The sequence below is a fragment of the Myripristis murdjan genome, chromosome 14 (genome assembly GCF_902150065.1).
Source record: "Myripristis murdjan chromosome 14, fMyrMur1.1, whole genome shotgun sequence".
NCBI lineage: Eukaryota > Metazoa > Chordata > Actinopteri > Holocentriformes > Holocentridae > Myripristis > Myripristis murdjan.
This window is the reverse complement of record NC_043993.1, coordinates 14,858,172-14,878,329: the sequence shown is the minus strand read 5'-3', so window position 1 is coordinate 14,878,329 and position 20,158 is coordinate 14,858,172. Positions and strand designations below refer to the sequence as shown.

At 41.1% G+C, this 20,158-nt stretch overlaps 1 protein-coding gene across 1 annotated transcript in view; it reads right to left on the bottom strand.

Moving 5' to 3' along the window:
- Window positions 1-20,158, bottom strand: part of fat3b (FAT atypical cadherin 3b) — an 83,346-nt gene that overhangs the window by 52,608 nt on the left and 10,580 nt on the right. The window contains exons 5-10 of the mRNA XM_030068246.1: window positions 18,466-18,584; window positions 15,979-16,177; window positions 10,364-10,425; window positions 8,852-9,166; window positions 2,180-2,390; window positions 1,204-1,275 (exon numbers count right to left, since the gene is read on the bottom strand). Of these exons, the coding sequence (XP_029924106.1) occupies window positions 1,204-1,275; window positions 2,180-2,390; window positions 8,852-9,166; window positions 10,364-10,425; window positions 15,979-16,177; window positions 18,466-18,584 (978 nt within the window). The remainder of the gene's footprint in view (window positions 1-1,203; window positions 1,276-2,179; window positions 2,391-8,851; window positions 9,167-10,363; window positions 10,426-15,978; window positions 16,178-18,465; window positions 18,585-20,158) is intronic.

Here is a 20,158-nt window from a genome sequence, read left to right as displayed (position 1 = left end):
ATAGTCACGACCAGTGTTGGGCGTTACAAGGTAACGTTACTGTAATCGCATTACTTTTGTCTGTAACACACCAATGTAATGTGTTATTGTCCCTAAATTATCACATTACAGTTACTAATCACACAATCATGTCATTTCTTGTGTTACATAAGTTCCTCACTTATCGGCATAATGGGCAGATACAAAAAAAAAAAAAAAAAAACATATCATTTGGCAGGAAATAGGATATAAATGGACCAAAGATAGAGGAGATATGCACAGTACTTCAAATTTGTTGCACGAAAAGAGAAGAATGTGATTGTGCCCAAACCCGAAATGCAACACAAAGCTGGAAGCCAAAGACCCCCAGATCCCAAGTGATGCTCAGTGTCTGCCGACCCCTAGCATCTGAAATTTGATTTTCAACGGGTAACAAAAGCAGGGATGAATGGGCTTGTTGGACTGTATGAAGTACAGAAAATGTTGTCCTTTTCTGTAGTGCAATCCTTAACAATTACTTAACAATGCGTCCCAGGCAAATTGTGAAGTAATGTAATGAGCAACGTAATAAATTACTCTCCACAGGGAGTAAGTATGTGTATACATTACTTTTTTTTTTTTTTTTTTTTTTTTTTCGCTCCAACATGCATCATAACTCTGGAGAGGTCTGGAGAAACTTAAACACAATAATGGCATAAAAGTAATTCTGTGGGCTGTCATCATCATTCAAACCAAACTGATTTTCCCTAGCAAAGTCAAATTTTCCCTGGAAAGTCAAATTTCCCCAGGATGGAGCATGGTGGTGGCACTCACTTGTCTACTGGCACTGTAACAGCAAGGAAGCTGCTACATCTAGCTAGCTAGAAATAAAACTGAGCTGATACTAATGTGGCCTATAGCCAATAGCCTATTTTGGCTTCTATATGGCAACTCATATCTTAATTAACCCCTGATGTGGATAGTTCCTTCCTTAATAGTTGGATCACTATAATAACAACACAGTAAGTCACATTTACTTGGAAAAGTAGCACTTCAGCTAAGTTGACGATGGAAACTCGCTGTGCCTGAGCAGAATAAGAAAGCGGATGCACCATTTCTGGGGGCTTGTGTGGGGATCCTATTTCAATCTCATAGCCAGCTAGTCATGTCTTATGACAAGAACGTCTCCAGACCTCCGGCATTTGAGCTGATGGTTTGGTTGTGTAAAATTAGTTTCGACCAGACCTGTGTCAAGTGAGCAGTTCCTTCCACATGCGTTCTGTGGAATGTAGAACACATCTTTGGCAAGTCTTCCTCCTTCATATTGGAAGAGAGAGAAATCTTTGGTTAGTCAAGTAAAGTCTCGTGTTCGAAGATCTAAAACATTTATACACAGTGCCTTGCAAAAATATCCAGACCCTTTAGCTGAGTAGACTCTCCATTAGAATACTCACAGCATGGAATCTGTTAATTCATGGATGATATTTGAATTAACTTCTTAAAGTTTCAGAGAACATGCAAATCATCACCCTCCTGATACTGATTGAGAAAATACAGAAGATCAAATATTTATGGCCTTTTCCTGTTCAATTTTTCCGATGACTTCCATAGTAAAAAATAGAGCAGGACAATCCATTGAAACTGCGCCTTCCGCATTTTCAACAATGATGTTTGTGAGGGAATGATTCATATTTCAATACAAACCTCAAGATCTGGGCTCTAATGCCATCCATAAATTAACCATATATCAGGTGCTGTGTGTACTGCCTGTACAATAAAATCCCATTTGGTCCAATTAAGATCTAGTCAGCGGATCTGGTAAGAAGGAGGATGAATAAAAAAAATAAAAATAAAAAAAAATCTAAATAATTAAAAATAAACTATTGCAAAGAATTTCTAAATACAGTGTAAATGTGAAATCTGAGTCACAGACGTAAGAAATGTTGAGCAGATTCTTCCCAGAGTGGCATGAAACATTACATGAAAAGTAAAAAGCATTAATTCACAGATGTCTTCCCTTTTTTTTTTTTTTTTTTTCAAATCGTGGGTTACAGATAAAAATCATGGCATGCACAATTAGTGCATTGTCTTTTACACATGGTGTCTGACATATATCTGAGGTGTGTCACATTGTTTTGCCTTATTATGACCCTGTTTGATCACAGTCAAATGCTTTTGCAAGGCACTCTTCTGACTAAGTATCATACAGCGGCTGTCTTACCAATGATGTCGAACCAGACAGGTGTGCTGGACTGACGGACAGCGACCACTCCCACAGGCTGAGCCACAGCCGCTGTCTCCGAAATAGAGAAATTGTAGTATCTCTGGGTGAAGAGCAGGGGCAGAGGCGATGGGACGGGCTTGCGGACCCACTCTACTTGGAGTGTGACGGTGGACCACAGTGGGGGATCACCGCCGTCCTCGGCTTTTATCTGAAGGACAGGATGAACAAGACTAAAATATCATATATGCAGCTCAGCCATCCAGGAGAGAGTGAACCCACTATTTGAACAAAGTGAAGCTGCAACCTCAAGCAAAAAGTCTAAATAATTATTAACTGGATTAAATTCCAGAAAACCATCCAAGGAACATCTTGAAACCGGTCATTGCATTTACCATTATATTATTGCCTATCGTGGGCAGGACCACATTGGAAAGAAATTTTAATCTCAACTGGGTTTTTCCTGGTTAAATAAAGGTAAAATAAAATTTAAAAAAAAAAAAAAAAATAATAATAATAATAATAATAATAAGTAAAAACACTCGATCTGATGTTACAATTCCTTTCAGGTAGAAACCTAGTATGTGAAATTTCCATTGTGCTCTCTCTCTCTCTCTCTCTCTCTCTCTCTCTCTCTCTCTCTCTCTCTCTCTCTCTCTCTCTCTCTCTCTGGCTGCTCTGGCTTAAAATGTTGTTGTTGTCCTCGACACGTCGCCACGTGCTTGCTCATGGGGGAGACTTTGGTTCGTGGGATGAGCCATAATCTGTTGGGCCTCTGTAAAGCGCCTTGAGATAACTTCTGTTATGATTTGACGCTACACAAATAAAACTGAAATTAAATTTAACTTAAATTGAGCATGAGTGTTAAAGTAACTCTGGCCTACCACATGCACATATATTGCACTCTTAACACTTACATGATCCACACCTGTTTTCACTACATGACATAACACCTGGAGTTAGACACACACCTTGTTCACTATATTGTTCACCATATCTCATCATCCATTACTAATTTCTCTGTCTTCACTATTGATAACAGGATAATGAGACTGCTGACCCTTCTTTCTCTAAATGCCCTGTTCAGTTTAGGGACCACACTGTACTGAGAGCCAGAGACTAATGGAGAGTCTGACCTTGCTGTTTTGACATGACTTGCTCAGCCATATCAGAAACCAGATAGCATCATAACCCAAAGTAAATGACAGCATTTTCCTTTTTCAATTGATGGTGTAGTTATTACCAGGAAAGTAAAAAGAGAAGATGGAAAGATGGGGGGAAAAAAAAAAAAACTTTTTCTTTTTTTTCCCCCAAAACTGCTATAACTCTAGTCTCGGTTGACTAGGCCTCTCTTCACAGTGTTGTGTCAGGGCAGAAGAAAGGCAGAACCCGATGCCAGTGTGGGATAAGGGAGACAAACACCCTGAGCTGTTTGTTTCTCTAAAAAAAAAACAATCACACCCGTCAGCTCCTTGACTTAGAGCACCACAGAGGTTTAGTAACACATGAGGCTGTATATGTTCTTGAGCTCAATATAAGTCTATGTTGTGACAAATTTCAAAGAAACTTCTAACTGAAATATGAATAAGTTACAAACATGACTCAAAGAGTATCACATAAGGGCTTCGGTGCACCTAGCCTGTTTTTTCTAGCAGAAAAGTGCTGGCAGGGTGCTGGGATAAAGAGCTTCTCAGCGCTATGTGGTGAGAGAAGAAAAACATTGCTCATCTCAGGGTTTTTATCTATGACTATACTGAACTATATTGAACTATCTATATTGAAACTATATTGAAATATCAACATCACCATTCTACATGACTTGTGCTCCCACAGATGGGCTTTTCTTTCATTGTTACGATAGTGTCTGTTTGACATACACAGTATGGACAAAAGTATCGTGCCACCTATATATTACACCTACAGGAGCTTTTCTGACCTTCCATTCTAAATTTATAGGCATTATTATGGAATTGGTCCCCCCTTTGCAGCTGTAACAGCTTCCACTCTTCTGGGAAGGCTTTCTACAAGATTTTGCAGTGTGTCTGTGGGAATTTCTGTCCATTTATCCAGAAGAGCATTTGTGAGGTCAAACACTGATGTTGGACGAGAAGGCCTGGCTCACAATCTCCGTTGTAGTTCATCCCAAAGGTGTTGGTTGGGGTTGAGGTCGGGGCTCTGTGCGGGCCAGTCAAGTTCTTCCACACCAAACTCACCCAACCATGCCTTTGTGGAGCTGCTTTGTGCACTGGGGCTCAGTCATGCTGGAACAGAAAAGGGCCTTCCACAAAGTTGGAAGCAGAGAATAGCGACCCCGCTCTCTAACTTTACATGGTCTGCCACTTGTTGGCCGAGCTGCTGTGGTTCCCAAACACTTCAACTTTGCAATAATACTATTTACAGCTGATGGTGGAATAACTAGGAGGGAAGAAATTTCATGAACCGACTTCTTGCAACAGTGGCATCCTATTACATTACTATTACAGTGCCAAGCTCAAATTCAGTGATTCAATGATTAAGAGGTGCATCTCAACACTTTTTTTCCCATATAGTGTATCGGCCATTACCTGCCTAGAGAATTCACCAGCATCTTTGTTGCTGCTGATTACATTCCACCGGATGCAAGTTCAAAAAATGCACTCCAGGAATTGTATGAGGTCATCAGCAGTCACATGGCAAAACAGCCAGATGCTGTTATTATTGTTGCTGGGGATTTTAATCAAACAGACCTCAGAACTGTTCTGCCAAGATTCCACCAGCACGTCCACATCTCCACCAGAGGAAACAACACACTGGACTATGTCTACACCAATGTTCCTGGCAGCTACAGAGCCCTCTCTCGTCCCTCATTTTGGCCAATCAGACCACATCTCCCTGCTTCTCCTGCCTACCTACATCCAGCTGACAAAAAGGGTCAAACCAACTGTAAAAACAGTTAAAGTGTGGACGGATGAAGCTGCAGCGGCTCTACAGGACTGTTTTGAATGCACAGACTGGCAGATGTTCAGGGTTGCTGCTACCCAGGAGAACCATATTGACCTTGAAGAATACACATCATCAATGACATCATACATCAGCAAATGTGCTGATGATGTGGTAAAAATAAGGACAGTTAAATCATTCCCTAATGAGAAAGCCTGGATGAATGGAGAGGTGGGAGCTCTATGTAGAGCCAAAAAAGCTGCCTTTAAGTCAGGTGACAAAGAAGCCTACAACACTGCCAGAGCAAATCTGAAAGCTGGCAAAGCGGGCAAAGCGAAGGCATCAGCAGAGACTGGAGAGAGACCTCAACACCAACAACAGCAAAGACTTGTGGCAGGCGGTCAAAAGTGTGACAGGCTACAAAAGCAGGAGCGCTCCCATCATGTGTGAGGCCACGTTACCAGACGAGCTAAACACATTTTATGCTCGCTTTGACCTCCTCAACAGGGAGTCAGCTATAAAGTCTACTCTGCCTCCAGAGGACCAGCCACTGTCAGTATCCACAGTGGATGTGAGGAAAGTCCTGCTGAAAGTGAATATGAGTAAAGCTGCTGGGCCTGACAACATCCCTGGCCGTGTACTAAAAACATGTGCCAACCAGCTAGTAGATGTCATTACTGACATTTTCAACATATCGCTGTCACAGGAGAGTGTTCCCACCTGCTTCAAGACAGCCACCATCATCCCTGTGCCTAAAAAGTCTGCAGTGTCTGATCTAAATGACTACTGCCCTGTGGCACTCACCCCCATCCTGATGAAGTGCTTTGAGAAACTGGTTCTCCAGCACATAAAGAACAACATCCCTGCCAGTCTGGACCCTCTGCAGTTTGCATTCAGAACCAACAGATCCACAGAGGATGCCATCTCCACTGCTCTCCACTCAGTCTTCACTCACCTTGAGAAAAGCAGCACCTACATCAGAATGCTGTTTGTTGATTTCAGCTCAGCTTTCAACACAATCTCCCCCACGAAGCTGATTGGAAAACTGAACACTCTGGGCATCAGTACCACTCTCTGCAACTGGATACTGGACTTCCTCACAAACAGACCCCAGTCAGTTCGGATTGGCAGTCTCTCCTCCTCCACCCTAGTGCTCAACACCGGAGCGCCCCAGGGCTGTGTGCTCAGCCCCCTCCCGTTCACGCTGTACACCCACGACTGCAACCCCCGACATGGAGAGAACTCTATTGTGAAGTTCGCAGATGACACCACCATCATCGGCCGGATTTCCAACAATGATGAGTTTTCATATCGGGAGGAAATCAACCATCTTGCAGAATAGTGCACAGAAAACAACCTACTGCTCAACGTCAGCAAAACCAAAGAGCTGATAGTTGATTTTCGAAAAAAGGAGGCAAAAACACACAACCCTGTCTACATCAATGGAGCTGAGGTGGAGCAAGTGAGCAGTTTTACGTTCCTGGGAATCAACATAACAGAGAACCTGTCATGGACTTCACATATCTCTGCCCTGGTTAAAAAAGCTCAGAAACAGCTGTATTTCTTAAGGAAACTTAAGAAAGCAATATTCCCATGCCAAGTTCTTGTCAGCTTCTACAAAGGAGCGATTGAGAGCATCCTGACTGGAAACATCACAAACTGGCATGGAATGTGCACGGCCCAGGACAGGAAGACTCTGCAACAAGTGGTTAAAACTGCCCAAAACATCATTGGTACCCATCTACCAAGCCTCAGTGATATCGGAGCGGTGAGGTGCCTGCGCAGAGCCAAAAGGATCCTAAAAGACAAGAGCCACTCCAGCCACATCCTGTTCACCCTGCTGCCATCAGGCAAAAGATACAGAAGTATCCGCTACCGTACCACCAGACTACAGAGCAGCTTCTTCCCTCAGGCTGTGAGACTACTAAATGCACCATCTGAACTCCTCCAGGCTTAATAATTCTATTTTCTACACAATCAATCAATTAATCAATAAAGAGGGAACCACATTTTAATTTCACTATACAACCTGTTGTATAATGACAAATAAACTTCCTTGTATCCTTGTAACCTTGAAAATAGCTCAAAATTAGATGACATGACCAGAACATGTGTCTCCTCCATTTCCGTGGTTGTTACAAATTTAAAACTGTCACATAGGTGATGAGTCGGTCCCAGGGTGACAATCTAATTGGTTGCCTGAAAAGGAGTGACAGTAACAACACCGGTGCATTTCTGTTTCTGCAAGTTCAGAGATTTTCAACTAGAAGTGCTTGGACCAGCCGCAAAAAAAGTCAGAGCACTCTGGAAAAAGATGCTCTCTCGTCATTGGGAACAACTGAAAAAAGATGCTCCAATTCAGTGAGCTCTTTAATGATTCAATGATTAAGAAGACACAAGCCTTAGGGAAGCAGTGGTCATTTTCTTTGGTCACTTTTTGTAACACAGCACTGAATTTTCAAAATATAACTGTCTGAATGAGAGTGTCGATACAGTTCACTGGACTTACATTCCAGGTTTTCCTCATTGTAAAAATATAATCATTTTGAGCCCTGTTCGTGACTTGTTCATATATTTTAGTTGAAACTGTTTTTGAGAGCTGTTCTGTGAACACAATACACATCAATGGGGAGGCATAAAACAGAAGAGCTCCCAGTGAACCTGAGTGTCAGAATATAAACTTATACTGAGCTCCAGAACATATACATGTTAATGTGCTACACAACTTTGTGTCACTTTAAGTCAAGGTGCTGAGCAGCAGCCTTTCAGAACAGTGTTGGTGGGAATCTGTTTTGGTGGACGAACATGTGTATGAGAAGCAAGTATTGTGGAAACTAATCACTGTGCAGAAAAACTCCATGTACGAAAGCTACAGCTGTTCTGTAGGCCATTGATCTAGCACATGTTTTAAAGGTTAATGCAGAAAATACCCTACTGTCTTGCAGATAAAGCCTAAGTAGAGCTTTGGACCAACTAGGAATCATAAGTACAATTATTCTTCCCTACAGATTCCACAAATTATTTGCCTATGACATCTCATATGACACAAACTATAGGCTATCAGATACTTGATATCTATTTCTTCTTTTTTTTTTTATTTAGTAGTACACACAAACTTTCTAAAGCACACTTGTGTAAATTCCAACATGTACGATCAATTATGTAGTGCAACACTCCCTTACCAAAAGCTATACATTGAAACACATAGGTGGTATGCTTTTAATTCTCTGCAAAAAAAAAAAGTGTGCCTTGATATTTTTTGATTGAGGTTGGCTGACCCCATCTAAGTATAAGCCTAACCTCTTTTTCTTGTTTATTTTATATCATTGGATCCAATTATATTTTTGATACATCTTTGTGAAGCACTACCCCTCAAGAACGCACTGGACTATTTAGAACAATGTCTTTTTAGTCATATGCAGTTAGAACATTGTTCACCCACTATCACAGAAGCAAGATGGAAGTGGAGAAGATCAGTACACTGATTAAATTCATGCCACCGGAGCATGCTGCTGCCAGAAGTAAATGATGTAGAAACACAACCCCGACTGGCTTTGGCTTGCTTGTGGAAGACTTGTCCCGACGGCAAGCTTCTTCCAGTTCCGTCATTAAATTGTCGTCTCGCTGACTCTATTTTTAGATGAAACCTGTCACACTTGACTAAATTCTTTATCCAGGCACCACCTTTCAGTGAGATCAATTGTTCTCATCAAAAGAAAGATCAAGCTATAGAGCCTACGGGCATGTACTCACCGTGAGGATGTCAAAACTTCCTGCTGTAACCATCTTCTTTGATGACACCATGGCAGTCCTCGGGTCGATGGTGAACTTTTCATCTTCGTTTCCCTCCACAATACTGTAGGTGATGTTGCCATTGGCTCCCAGGTCACGGTCATAGGCAAACACACGGTAGACTGGGTCGCCACGCTTGTTGCGGTCACGTTCAGGCAGGCTGATACGGTAGGTGACCTCTGGGAAGGTCGGCGGGTTGTCATTCTCATCCTCGATGTGAACTATGACCCACACCGTAGACTGGCGAGTGGTCACTGGACCGTCGATCACTGTTACCTGGGAAACACGAAAATTGCACAACCACACACATACACACACACAAGGCAGGTAAATGGAGATAAATCCTAGTCCCTTGAACATATTTTAGTTCGATATTAATTTTGAGTGCAAAAGTTCATACACATAGATAATTTTTTGTCAGGACAGAGAGCCAAGATCCAGAGTGCCCCTGTCTGGCTGTCCCTGTGGTTTTTAGGGCCACGTGGAGCTGGGCTCACGGGGAATCTCTTTGTAATATTGATCCCCTGGAGGCAGAGGCAGAGGTCTGATCACTGATCAATTGAATCAGATCACTATGGCTGCCAGCCTGACTTGCTCACTGGACTCTTAATCACAGACAAGCAGCACATTCTGGCGGCCAGAGCAGTAGGTGGCGTGTACAGACACTCTAGACATCTGGTAAAGTGGCGTCCCTATTGACACGACAGGACAGGACCATGTAACAACACAGACCTCTCTGCCCCCAATTTTAAGCTCCTCTGAGGTGTAAATTTTCAGAGTATACGATCCTGTTAGACTCTGGTTTCTCTCTTGGGTTTGTTCTACTGCTTTTTTTCCCACTTCTGCTCTTCCCATTTGGCAGTGTATTGTCATAAACCAGGTTCTTAACAAGGACTGGACTTTGCCTTGCTGAAGAAGTACAAAGTGTTTTTGAGTCTTGACAAGTCAATTGGTAGTACAGTTGCAGCCACCAAGATGAAATAGCGCAGGTCAACTCAAACCCAAGAGTTATTCTATTCCTTTTTGTAGCGGTGCATGGTGCCTTTAGATTCAACATAATTTAATAAGTTGCAAGAAACGGCTGAGGAAGTAAAAGTTTGCTTTAGTCTCTAAAGTCGAGAATCTCTTATTATCGGGTTCATCTGCATGCAGAGCAGCGGGAGCAACAGAAATGGTAATCACGGAGCTATCTGTATGCCCAGTGTCTGGGCTTATCAAATGCTGGGCAGACCAGCTCCTCTCCTCCCTGCTCCCATCCTGAGTAGAGGAGATAACCAATGATGAATGATTACATTTAGAAAATCCTAAACCTGGGGCCTCAACTACAGCCATTCATCATGGTTTATGGAGTCTTGAGGGTCTGCCAGGGTTGTCCTCTACCCTGTCTGTGTTAATAGTGGGCTGTGGCAGGTGGCAGGGCTAGATAAATAATAATAATATAAAATACTAAACACCGTTCAGCTTTTACTATACCTCTAAGAAGTGCTCAGCCTGTTGTTCTCTGTCCAGCTTCCTTGCAGTTGTTGTGATCAGCCCTAAAGACCACAGAACAGCAATTTCAGATTAAAAAATGTGAACAATGATATGCAAAAAGTTGATAAAGACCCACTGGTTGCCGTCTTTTCACCATTTATTGTGCCCAGACCTCAAAGGTGACAATTCAATTCAGTGTAGAGATTCCTCGGGTATCAGTGTTTCTTTGTCCATGTCTCTCTATTCAAGAACACACATCCTTTAACATTTTTAAACATTCCAACTGGTTAAGAGTTTCAATTCCAATAAAGAAGGTGTGCACACATGTGCAGAGTCACACACACACACACATATTAGTTGCCCACAGTACAATGTGCAGACAACATTTGCAATATTTAGTTGAGGGTCACAGTTACCCTGCATGCCACCAGGGCACAAGGAGCACACTGGGGTTGTCAATACTAGCTTTGATCCAAATCAAATGATGTAAGTGAAGAATGCTACAGCATGCATTAGAGATCACAGGCAGGCACAGTTCCCTTTTCTCCCAGATGTTTTTTGTTCTCTCTGCCTGCCTGTGTCATTTCTCATTTTGTCATTCTCTTTAATATGCTACAGTAGTTATCACTCTCTGTATGTATACACTGGAAATTCATTCACTTAATCGGGCACTCACCGAAGCCCCATTTCTTTTTATCACTGTCTATTTCTCCCCAGCAACTCCTTCCACACACAAACACACACCACTCAACCTAAGTCTGAGTTAGTCGATAATTGCTGGGTTTAGATGGTGAAACCTTGTGGGTTCAGCAAACAAAAAAACCCTCAAACATTATTGTGGCCGGCAGAAGAAGAAAAAAATAATTCCAGACCTTAATATACAGGCAGATTTAGCCTCAGCTCTTAGAGGGCAACCAGAATAACTCTGTTAGAAGCCTACTTTTGTTGTTCAACATGAATGAATGTTGTTGATCAATGTCACATCTTTCACAATCTCATTATGTGCATGTGCACGCATAATAAAAGCTGAAATGGTCAATTATTTGTTCAGACTGCACCCTTTGCCGTCCAATTCTACCATTTAAATCCAAAAGCAAAGATACATGCTGTTTTTTGCTACTATTTTTTTGGTCACAGACATGTTTCAGTTTTCATTCATCAAGTTTCATTCCCAACCAGAACCTATATGTCCTCACCCATTAATCATACTGCAACCATGCGCATACACACACAGAAAAACATACACACACAAACAACCGTGCATGCCCGCATAAGCACGTTTTCACAGAGGTTTGTGTGTATTATGAATTCATTGGCAGTGTTGACTTTTTATGTAGGACAGTTAAAGTGAACGTGCTTGGGTGGTATGAGTGTGTTTGTTTCGGTGTTCGGCGTAATGAAGCGCTGCATCTCAGCAAGGCAGGATTGTTTTGGATGCTTGAAATGTCTGCAGTCGACAGTCAGTGCATAGAATGTAACCGTGGTGCACACCACAGTCACACAGACTCATACACGCATGCACGCACACATCACGGTGTCACCTTGAGCTAGCTATGCAGGCTAACTTCAATTAAGCAAATTAGGAGTAAATCTAGAGCAGCGGTCACAGGCTGTAGGGGAGAGACTGGCAGGGTGGGGGGATGGTGGGGGGCGTTGTTCAGCAAAACACTCCACTAGTAACCACTCTGATAAAAATCAATGATCCACAGCTCACAGCAGATCTAAAATTGGAAAATCCTCCATTTTAATAGAATAAAACATTATAAGATATCAGCCTTCAAAAAAACATTGTGGTCGAGTGGCCTCCTTTAAATTTTATATCTTTGGTGTCCTCCTCCTATAATTTATAGCATATTGGGAGTTACATCAATCAATAAAGCTAACCCAGTTAGCTAGGAGTAATGTATATTTGAAAATCAGCCACAATGGGGCATAATTAGGCTACTGCGTTCATACATTTCATAACAGGAGATGGCATAAAAAATACACAAACAAAGACAGAAAAAACAAGATTTGTGTTAGAGATTCAAAATAAAAAATGTAAATTTCCGCTCATCATTGATTATGAATATTGACTCACCCATGTACAATACATAATTTATTGTCCTGGTATGACAAGGCAAATACAATCCAATAGAGGGTCGTGAAAAAGGTCACACAGACGCATGACTCCATGACAGCCCTCTGTACAGATGCCTGCTTTAACAAGAGACACTGCATCTAACACCCAATGTCAACATGTATCTGTTCTGTTTTTGTCCCCAGAGGGGGGGAGCCTCACTCACTCCCACAGACAAGCAGACAGCACTGTACGCTGTCACAGCACATCTCCACACTAAGGACTCATTCAAACTTACGCTTCAATACGCTTTGAGTACCTCTGTGGTGCTGTTGTGGTACCTCGACTCCATCAAATTCACACCTCTGTTGAGAGTGTGAATTTGAAAAAAAAAAAAAAAATCTTGTTTGACCACCTAGGACGTGCTTTTTCACAGTTGGGTTCAGTGTGTTTACTTTCACACAGTGCATGAAAGTAAATTACCCAGATCGGGTTTGTTCATTCATCTCTACAATGAAATCATTCTGGTATATTTGAGGAAATGTGTGAAGTAAGATGATTGATTCATATCGAGCGCATGTCTCAGTTCATTCATGCCTAAATGACATCAGTGATATAGTGGCACTGTAAGTGACACCACTGAGAAAATCATAGCAGTGAGTTGTATCTTGTATATGACCAAATTTGACCAAAATTAAAACATGCAATGTGCATGTGTACAGAAGCTTATATGATACTGATGTGTGGCTCCTCAGAGCCAGAAAAAGTTGCTAGAAACACTGAAAACCAATTGCTCATCTTTGCAAAAAGTGAAAGTTTATTTATCATGTTAAGAACAGGAGGGTCATCAATCTTTGTAGCAAAGACTTCCCTGGCATAGAATTAATGCAGATAACAGATAACAAAATACTGTGGAACTTTGACAGAGACAGACAGCAGGGCTCAGATGGCTGGGAACTCTCCCCTGTGGCACACACACATACACAAACAAATGAGAAAACACACACACACACACACATACACACACACACACACACACACACACATACACACACACACACACACACACACACACAGAGGAATGAGCACACACTTGCATGCACACAGACACACAAGCTGGCAGACATGCACATAAATCATTTATATACAGTTGTTAGATGTCTGCATCGTTCACACAGAGGCATACATAAACACATGTGCGTACACACACAAACACACACACAAACACACACACACACACACACACACACACACACACACACACACACACACACTCACAGTTCGCTCAACTGGCATTCATATAATGTGGCATATCACCTTCATCAGCTCATTATTACTGAGCTGTCATCTCTAACACACTGCTGCCACCAATTAATTAACCGATTAAACTGTCACACATATATTCTATCTCTCTCTCCCTTACACACACACACACACACACACACACACACACACACACACATACACACACACACACTAATAAATCATACAGACACAGCTTCTGGATGTGTGAACATAACTGCTGTTGAAAACAAATCAACTTGATATGATTTTTCTACTCCATCAATAACTTTCCATTAATTTATCACAACTGGACTATGCATAACTATGTACAGTAACTGATCAATACAGTCCACAAATATCATGAGCCGTACCGTATTTCATATGCCATTGCTGGACATATTCAAGTATTATCAGGGGTCAAGAGTTTGTCACATAGTAAGTGTAAGTGTGTGTGTGTCTCAGGTACAGTGTGTGTAGTAACAAGGGTGCACAAGGGCTGATATGTCTGTTGCGATCAATATTCCACATTTCACCGTGGTTCAGCCCAGCCTGCTTCCATATGCTCTGTCAATATTGTAACCATCGCATTATAATACCCAATGACATTTTCATAGAGGGAAACAGAATGACCTAATTATGGACATTTTGAATATTGAATATGGGCCATGGGTTTTTGATCGCAACATTTACAGTTCCTTGAATCAGCATGCAAGTTCCTGTAACAGCCAGTGAACTAAAAGCTGACATGTGCTTAACAGTGGTTTTGACCTTGTGTTTTCACTGAAACACTGATGAGCCAGTCTAGTGAGGAGAACAAGGAAGCTGGCTGGCCACATGTGCATGGCGCATCTCTCCAGTTTGATCTGTGTATATGATGTACATGCAAGTTTCCTTTGCATTTAAAATGCATTTAAAGCAGCTTTAGTAGTTTATGATTTATTTCTTGTATTGTTTGTAAGTTTAAATAGTGGTCAAGTTATTTCTGCATTCCTTGGTTTACCTAGTAAGTGTGTTTGTAGTTAAATTACCGGTGTTGTGTGAATTATTGAAACTAGAAATTATGATATCTAGATTAACATGCTTTGTTATCTCTTGTCTTCTCTTGTCAGGGAAACCAGTTTAAACTATTGCATAATACAAGACTGGACTGGAACTCCTGCCTTTGCCCATCTGTGCAAACAGACGAGCCACCGAGTTAATAATATCTCTCCAACCAGACTATCCTGAAGAGATTTAAGTATTCCTTGAAACTAATCTTTAATACTGCATGTATTTGGTGTTTTTTTTTTTTTTTTTTTTTTGTTTTTTGGTCGTTATTTGAGTAAAGCATTTCACCTCTTCAGTAAGGGCTTCGACAAATGATTGCGCTCAGAATAAATATGAATCTCCCCGGGCTCTCATGCTCAATTTATTTGTTTAGATAGAGAGTGTGTGATGTACAGATGCAATCATCACTTTGGCAAAACTTTCCCGAGTAAGTAATTATTTCTATAAAAATAAGGTGAGGTTCATTAGTGTTTTCATATCACCCCTAATAATGCATAAGAAGGAGTTATGAAGAATCCCTATGGTGTTTCATAATAAAAACACAATGAAAACCTCATTCCATATTCCAGCTTTTACTCATAAATCTTATTTGTCGACAACACCAGCTTTAACTTTTTCTTTAGATGCTTTGAACTATCGGAGAAAATCATGTTTTTGCTTCATATTACAGAACAAAAATATACTCTTTGAGCCTTAGTTAAGGACCTACACTAAAGGAATACCAAATGGCTTTGAAATTATTCACAACACCCATTCCTTAAGTAATTCATGTAACCTCCTGATGAGAAGCAAGAATGCAGTTCCTCACATTAGAGGAGGAAATTCACATATACAAAACTCTTTTAATTAGGCACTAACTTGTTCCAGCACGTTGCAGTCGGTTTTCACCTCCACGGGAGAGTCTGTCCAAAAGTAAAAAGGTGTCTGGGTGTCTAAGAAATGTCCTCAATGTACATGTCTGTCTGTGTGGGTGCAAAAGTCCCTTGATTTTTGCATGAGTGCCAACGCCTTTTAAGATACATTAAAATAACGTAGGCAGAGTGGGACGAAACAATTTGTCAGTCAGCATTTAAAGAATACTGAAATGTTTTGTTATAAAGGACATTGCTTATTAGACAGTGTAATATGGCATGACACTGCCAGTGATGTTGCTCGGCACATTTCCTTTATTAAAATCCACATGATACGTTGCATTTGTTTGTCTTTGTGTGTGTGTGTGTCTCACCTGTTTTGGGGTTGATAGAGAAGAAGTTCTGCGGGTTGCCAGCAGTGATGCGATAACTCAAGCGGCTAGGTGTGGCTGTGAGGTCTGGGTCCTGTGCCTGGATATGGATGACTGACACATCCTTTGGAGAGTTCTCCATGACAACTGGATGGTAGATAGGATCAGAGGTCAGAGGAGCATTGTCATTGACATCTTCTACCTGAGAGAGACAGAGGAAGGGAGAAAGAGGGGCGGTGCTGAGTAAGAGACAGTAATAAATCATTTTCCCTTTCCTTTTGTATGTGAGTGGGACCTGAATTGGCAAAATTTGTTGATAAAACACAACAACCTCACCCCAAGGACTTATATTGTTTGACAGCATGCCGTATTCTGCTGCTGTGAGGAAAATGTATTGTTGTGTTACCTGCAGATTTTGCTCAATTCGATGGACACATTGTTGTTGTTTTTTTTTTCACCTCTTGGCTTAGTTTGGAGAGAATATTTTCTCTGCTTACAACATATAACTGTACATGTAATTAAATCACGTGGATTGCCTTTCAGATAAAGCAAAATTGGGTTACATCTCTATTAAGAAAGTTGCACTGACAGCTTATCAATTGTACTTGAGGAAGTGTTTCTATGTGTTGTGCTCTTTTCTTTGTGGGTTCCACCATGTAGACTAGTGCTACTTATTCTAAATACTGTGTTCATCTTTTCTTCCCCCCCCCCAAACAAACCTCTGCTCTTGCTGCAGGTAATGTAAAATGCATCACCTCTAGTGTGCTAGACGATTTTTCCCTTGACAAAATCCACCCACCGCTGGGTGTGCAGAACAGAGATGAAGCAAATGTAACAGCTTTCAGGGACTGGGGGGTATGGCTAGATTCACTACTGGGAATAAACCAAATCAGAGAAAAGGAGTAGCAAAATGGAAATGTGTTTGCATGAAATGCCACAAATTACTACTTTAAATGCACTGCAAATTAATCTGACATCTACAGCGTAGATGAAGAGTGGTTACTGTGGCAAGCAGGGCGGTGACTGAGCGTCGGTCTGGAGGCGGGTCGAGCCAGGAAGGTTCAGCCGGTCAATGAGGAGCACCTGTGCCTGATTAATCTCTCTGTTTATGTGTGTGTGTTTCAGCAAAAGCTAGCAAAGGATGCCTGGGAGTGAAGCACCTGAGCACACAACCACACCTGACCATGCAGAACCTTGAATATTTTTTTATATTATATTATTTATTAATATTATTTATTTTTTAATAGACGGTTGAACTTTTCCCAACAGGGCAAAGAGTGTTCTAGCACCACTGGAGTGCATTTGACTTTGCATTTTGGACTGTAGCTTATTTGATGACAATAAGAATAAGAATAAGAATAAAAATAAGAATTAGAATAAGAATAAGAATAAGAATAAGAATAAGAATAAGAATAAGAATAATTGCCAGGTCTGCCTTGGCAAAGAATGTAACACTGCAGTATTTTTCTAAGGCAGATATGGATAAAGACAACACCTCTTACCTTTTGGGACAACAAAAGATTTATAGTAGAAAATATGCACAAAGATTCAGAGAGATAGTAAGATTTAGAAAGATAATATCACTTATTATATCACAACTGAAATGATCTTACTTATGATTTTTACTTTTTTGTGAACAACTTCAAAAAAGGGGGCAGCAGTAGCTTGGGATTTAGAGAAACAGGCACGTGAATAAGTTAGTGATGCCGTCTGCTCATTAGATCACAGAAGATCACTGAACTAGCATGCCAGCCAGCTGCATACGTTGGTATGTTATTTCTTTTTACTAAGGTAACTACCTCAGGCATTTCAAACATCACCAAAGACCTGACAAAAATCTTGAAGCATCTCAGAGACTTCGGCAGGTCTATAGTGAGCTAGATGTTTGTCCTGCTGGCAAGGAAAACAGGCAAACTGCCAGCTTTAAAACATTTTTTGAGCATCTCTTTCAACCATTTTGCATTTCAATGGACAAATCTTTAAGGATTCAACTGTGACTATACTGTGCTCTAATGTGCTGTGGGGGAGTACGGAGGACATGGTTAGTTTGCATGATGTTTGAAGCATTACAAACATTTGAACCATGAAAAAAATAACTACGTTATTTAATGTAATCTGTCTAAATACATTAGGTATACTGAAAATACAAAAAGGGCTTTACTGATAAATGATTAAATCTGTCAGGTTACACTAGTGGCATGTTATCATCAGACTAACATGTTTGTCAGTTTGTCAACAATAAACATCCAAAGTGTGCTCAGTTGTTGGCTGAATTTTTATCAGTAAAAACAGAGAAAAAGAACATTAGCCCTGTCTTGCAAATGTCATACATTACAGGATTAGGCTGATTTTCCAATTTGCAAAGTCTATCATTACAGGGCACGTCATGTTTATAGTTATCTGCCTATGCAAAATCGAGACATTTCTTATGCATAAGGCCTGTTAGGTATGCATAGCTTAATCCTAATATTGGCAGCAGAATGTGGGTACCTGAATGAAGACTTCAATAGAGGCTGACAGAGGTGTAACCCCTCTGTCTGTAGCATAGACTGTGAGCCAGTAGGAGTCTTTGGTCTCGCAGTCCAGGATACCAGCAGTGTAAATCACTCCTGTTGGGGTAGAGAGACAGATTAATGCATTTTTTTTTTTTTTTTTTAATTTGGATTTATGAATATCTGTGTAGGCAGTGGCAGTGTGTCAACAGTATACTATGTGCCTAACAGATCTCCCAGGAAAGTCTTTGAATACAATGAAGTTTGCAAAGGCAAAGACAGAAAATTTTGAGTAAACTTTCTCTTCTGGCTGCAGTGACATTCACAGGCATTAGTAGCGCCACTGTAGTCACCTTCAATGCTTCAGCCTCTCTACCGCTAATCACAGCTGACCAAACTGCTCCCGCTGCTATTCACTCAGTGCAAAACAGACACCCTGAACTGCACTGCGCCAATAAAGTCAGACACCCACACACAGACACACACAGACGCCCATACGCACATACATACACATGAACAAACACTCACTGGGGTGTGAGTCTAGTGGCCTTAAGGAAGGTGAGCAGCTGACAGTCTGGGTGACCTCTTGAGGGACAAAGAGAAAGCTCACAATGGGTGACACTTGGATGTTTTTTTTTTTTTTTTTCTAAATCAGTCATGCAGGGCTGTCCGTATAAACAGTCCCAAAAAGACATACGCACACACACACACACACACACACAGGGGTGCCGCCAGGAATTTTGGGCCCCATGAAAAAAAAAAATTACCCGATGATGATTTAATCATTTTATATTAGTTTTTACCTATTTTTTGGGGCCCCTGTCAGGGCAAGGGCCCTTGGAATTGTCCTAACTTTTCCCCCATATACGATGCCCCTGCACACACACACACGCACACGCACACACACACACACACACACACGCACACACACTGCAAACTCAAAAGTTAGAGAGCCATGGAGCCATGGATCACGATGGTACAGGGTCATGAGTTTGTCACACTCATTTTTTTTTTTTTAAACAAAGAAATCTTGACAATAAAGTTAAGATCAAATGTATCTTGTAGCAGAAAGACAATAGTCATGATATGCAAACTATACTGATAAAAGGAGCAAAATGAGCAGTTTGTGCAGTGAGTTTCTGCACAAACTAGCTCAGCCGCTTTGTTTCAACACATGGCGCCTCAAGAGCCAACCCGCTCCTGATATCTTATGGTCCTGACAACTAAACTAATTTAGAGCAACTCGATAAGAGCTGGCCTCTGTGTGTTTGTGCTGCTGGAGTCTGACGATGCGTTTGAGTGTCTGTGAGGACATACGCAGAGAATTAACCCCAGCGTGACCCCTAGATAGCGTTCAGACTGGACGTGCAAACATGTATATTTACTGTTGCTCAATACCGCTCTAATTATGTATACTCTCTGAGCACCTAAAACATGGCAGGGCACTGGTTAATTAAGAATTTTTAATCAGTTTGGAATATAGGTGATGCAATCACTTATGTGTATGATTTATAGATAGTTTTGTAGATACTATAGCAGATAATTATGACTGATTGTTCAATGTTTCATTACTGTATGTGCTGTATTTTTGTGACTTTGTTAAAGCGGCACTATGTAAAACTGAAGTTTGATTTGAGATTCAACTTACAAAAAATGCAGTAAGTGACGAGAACCAAGCGCTCATGATGAGA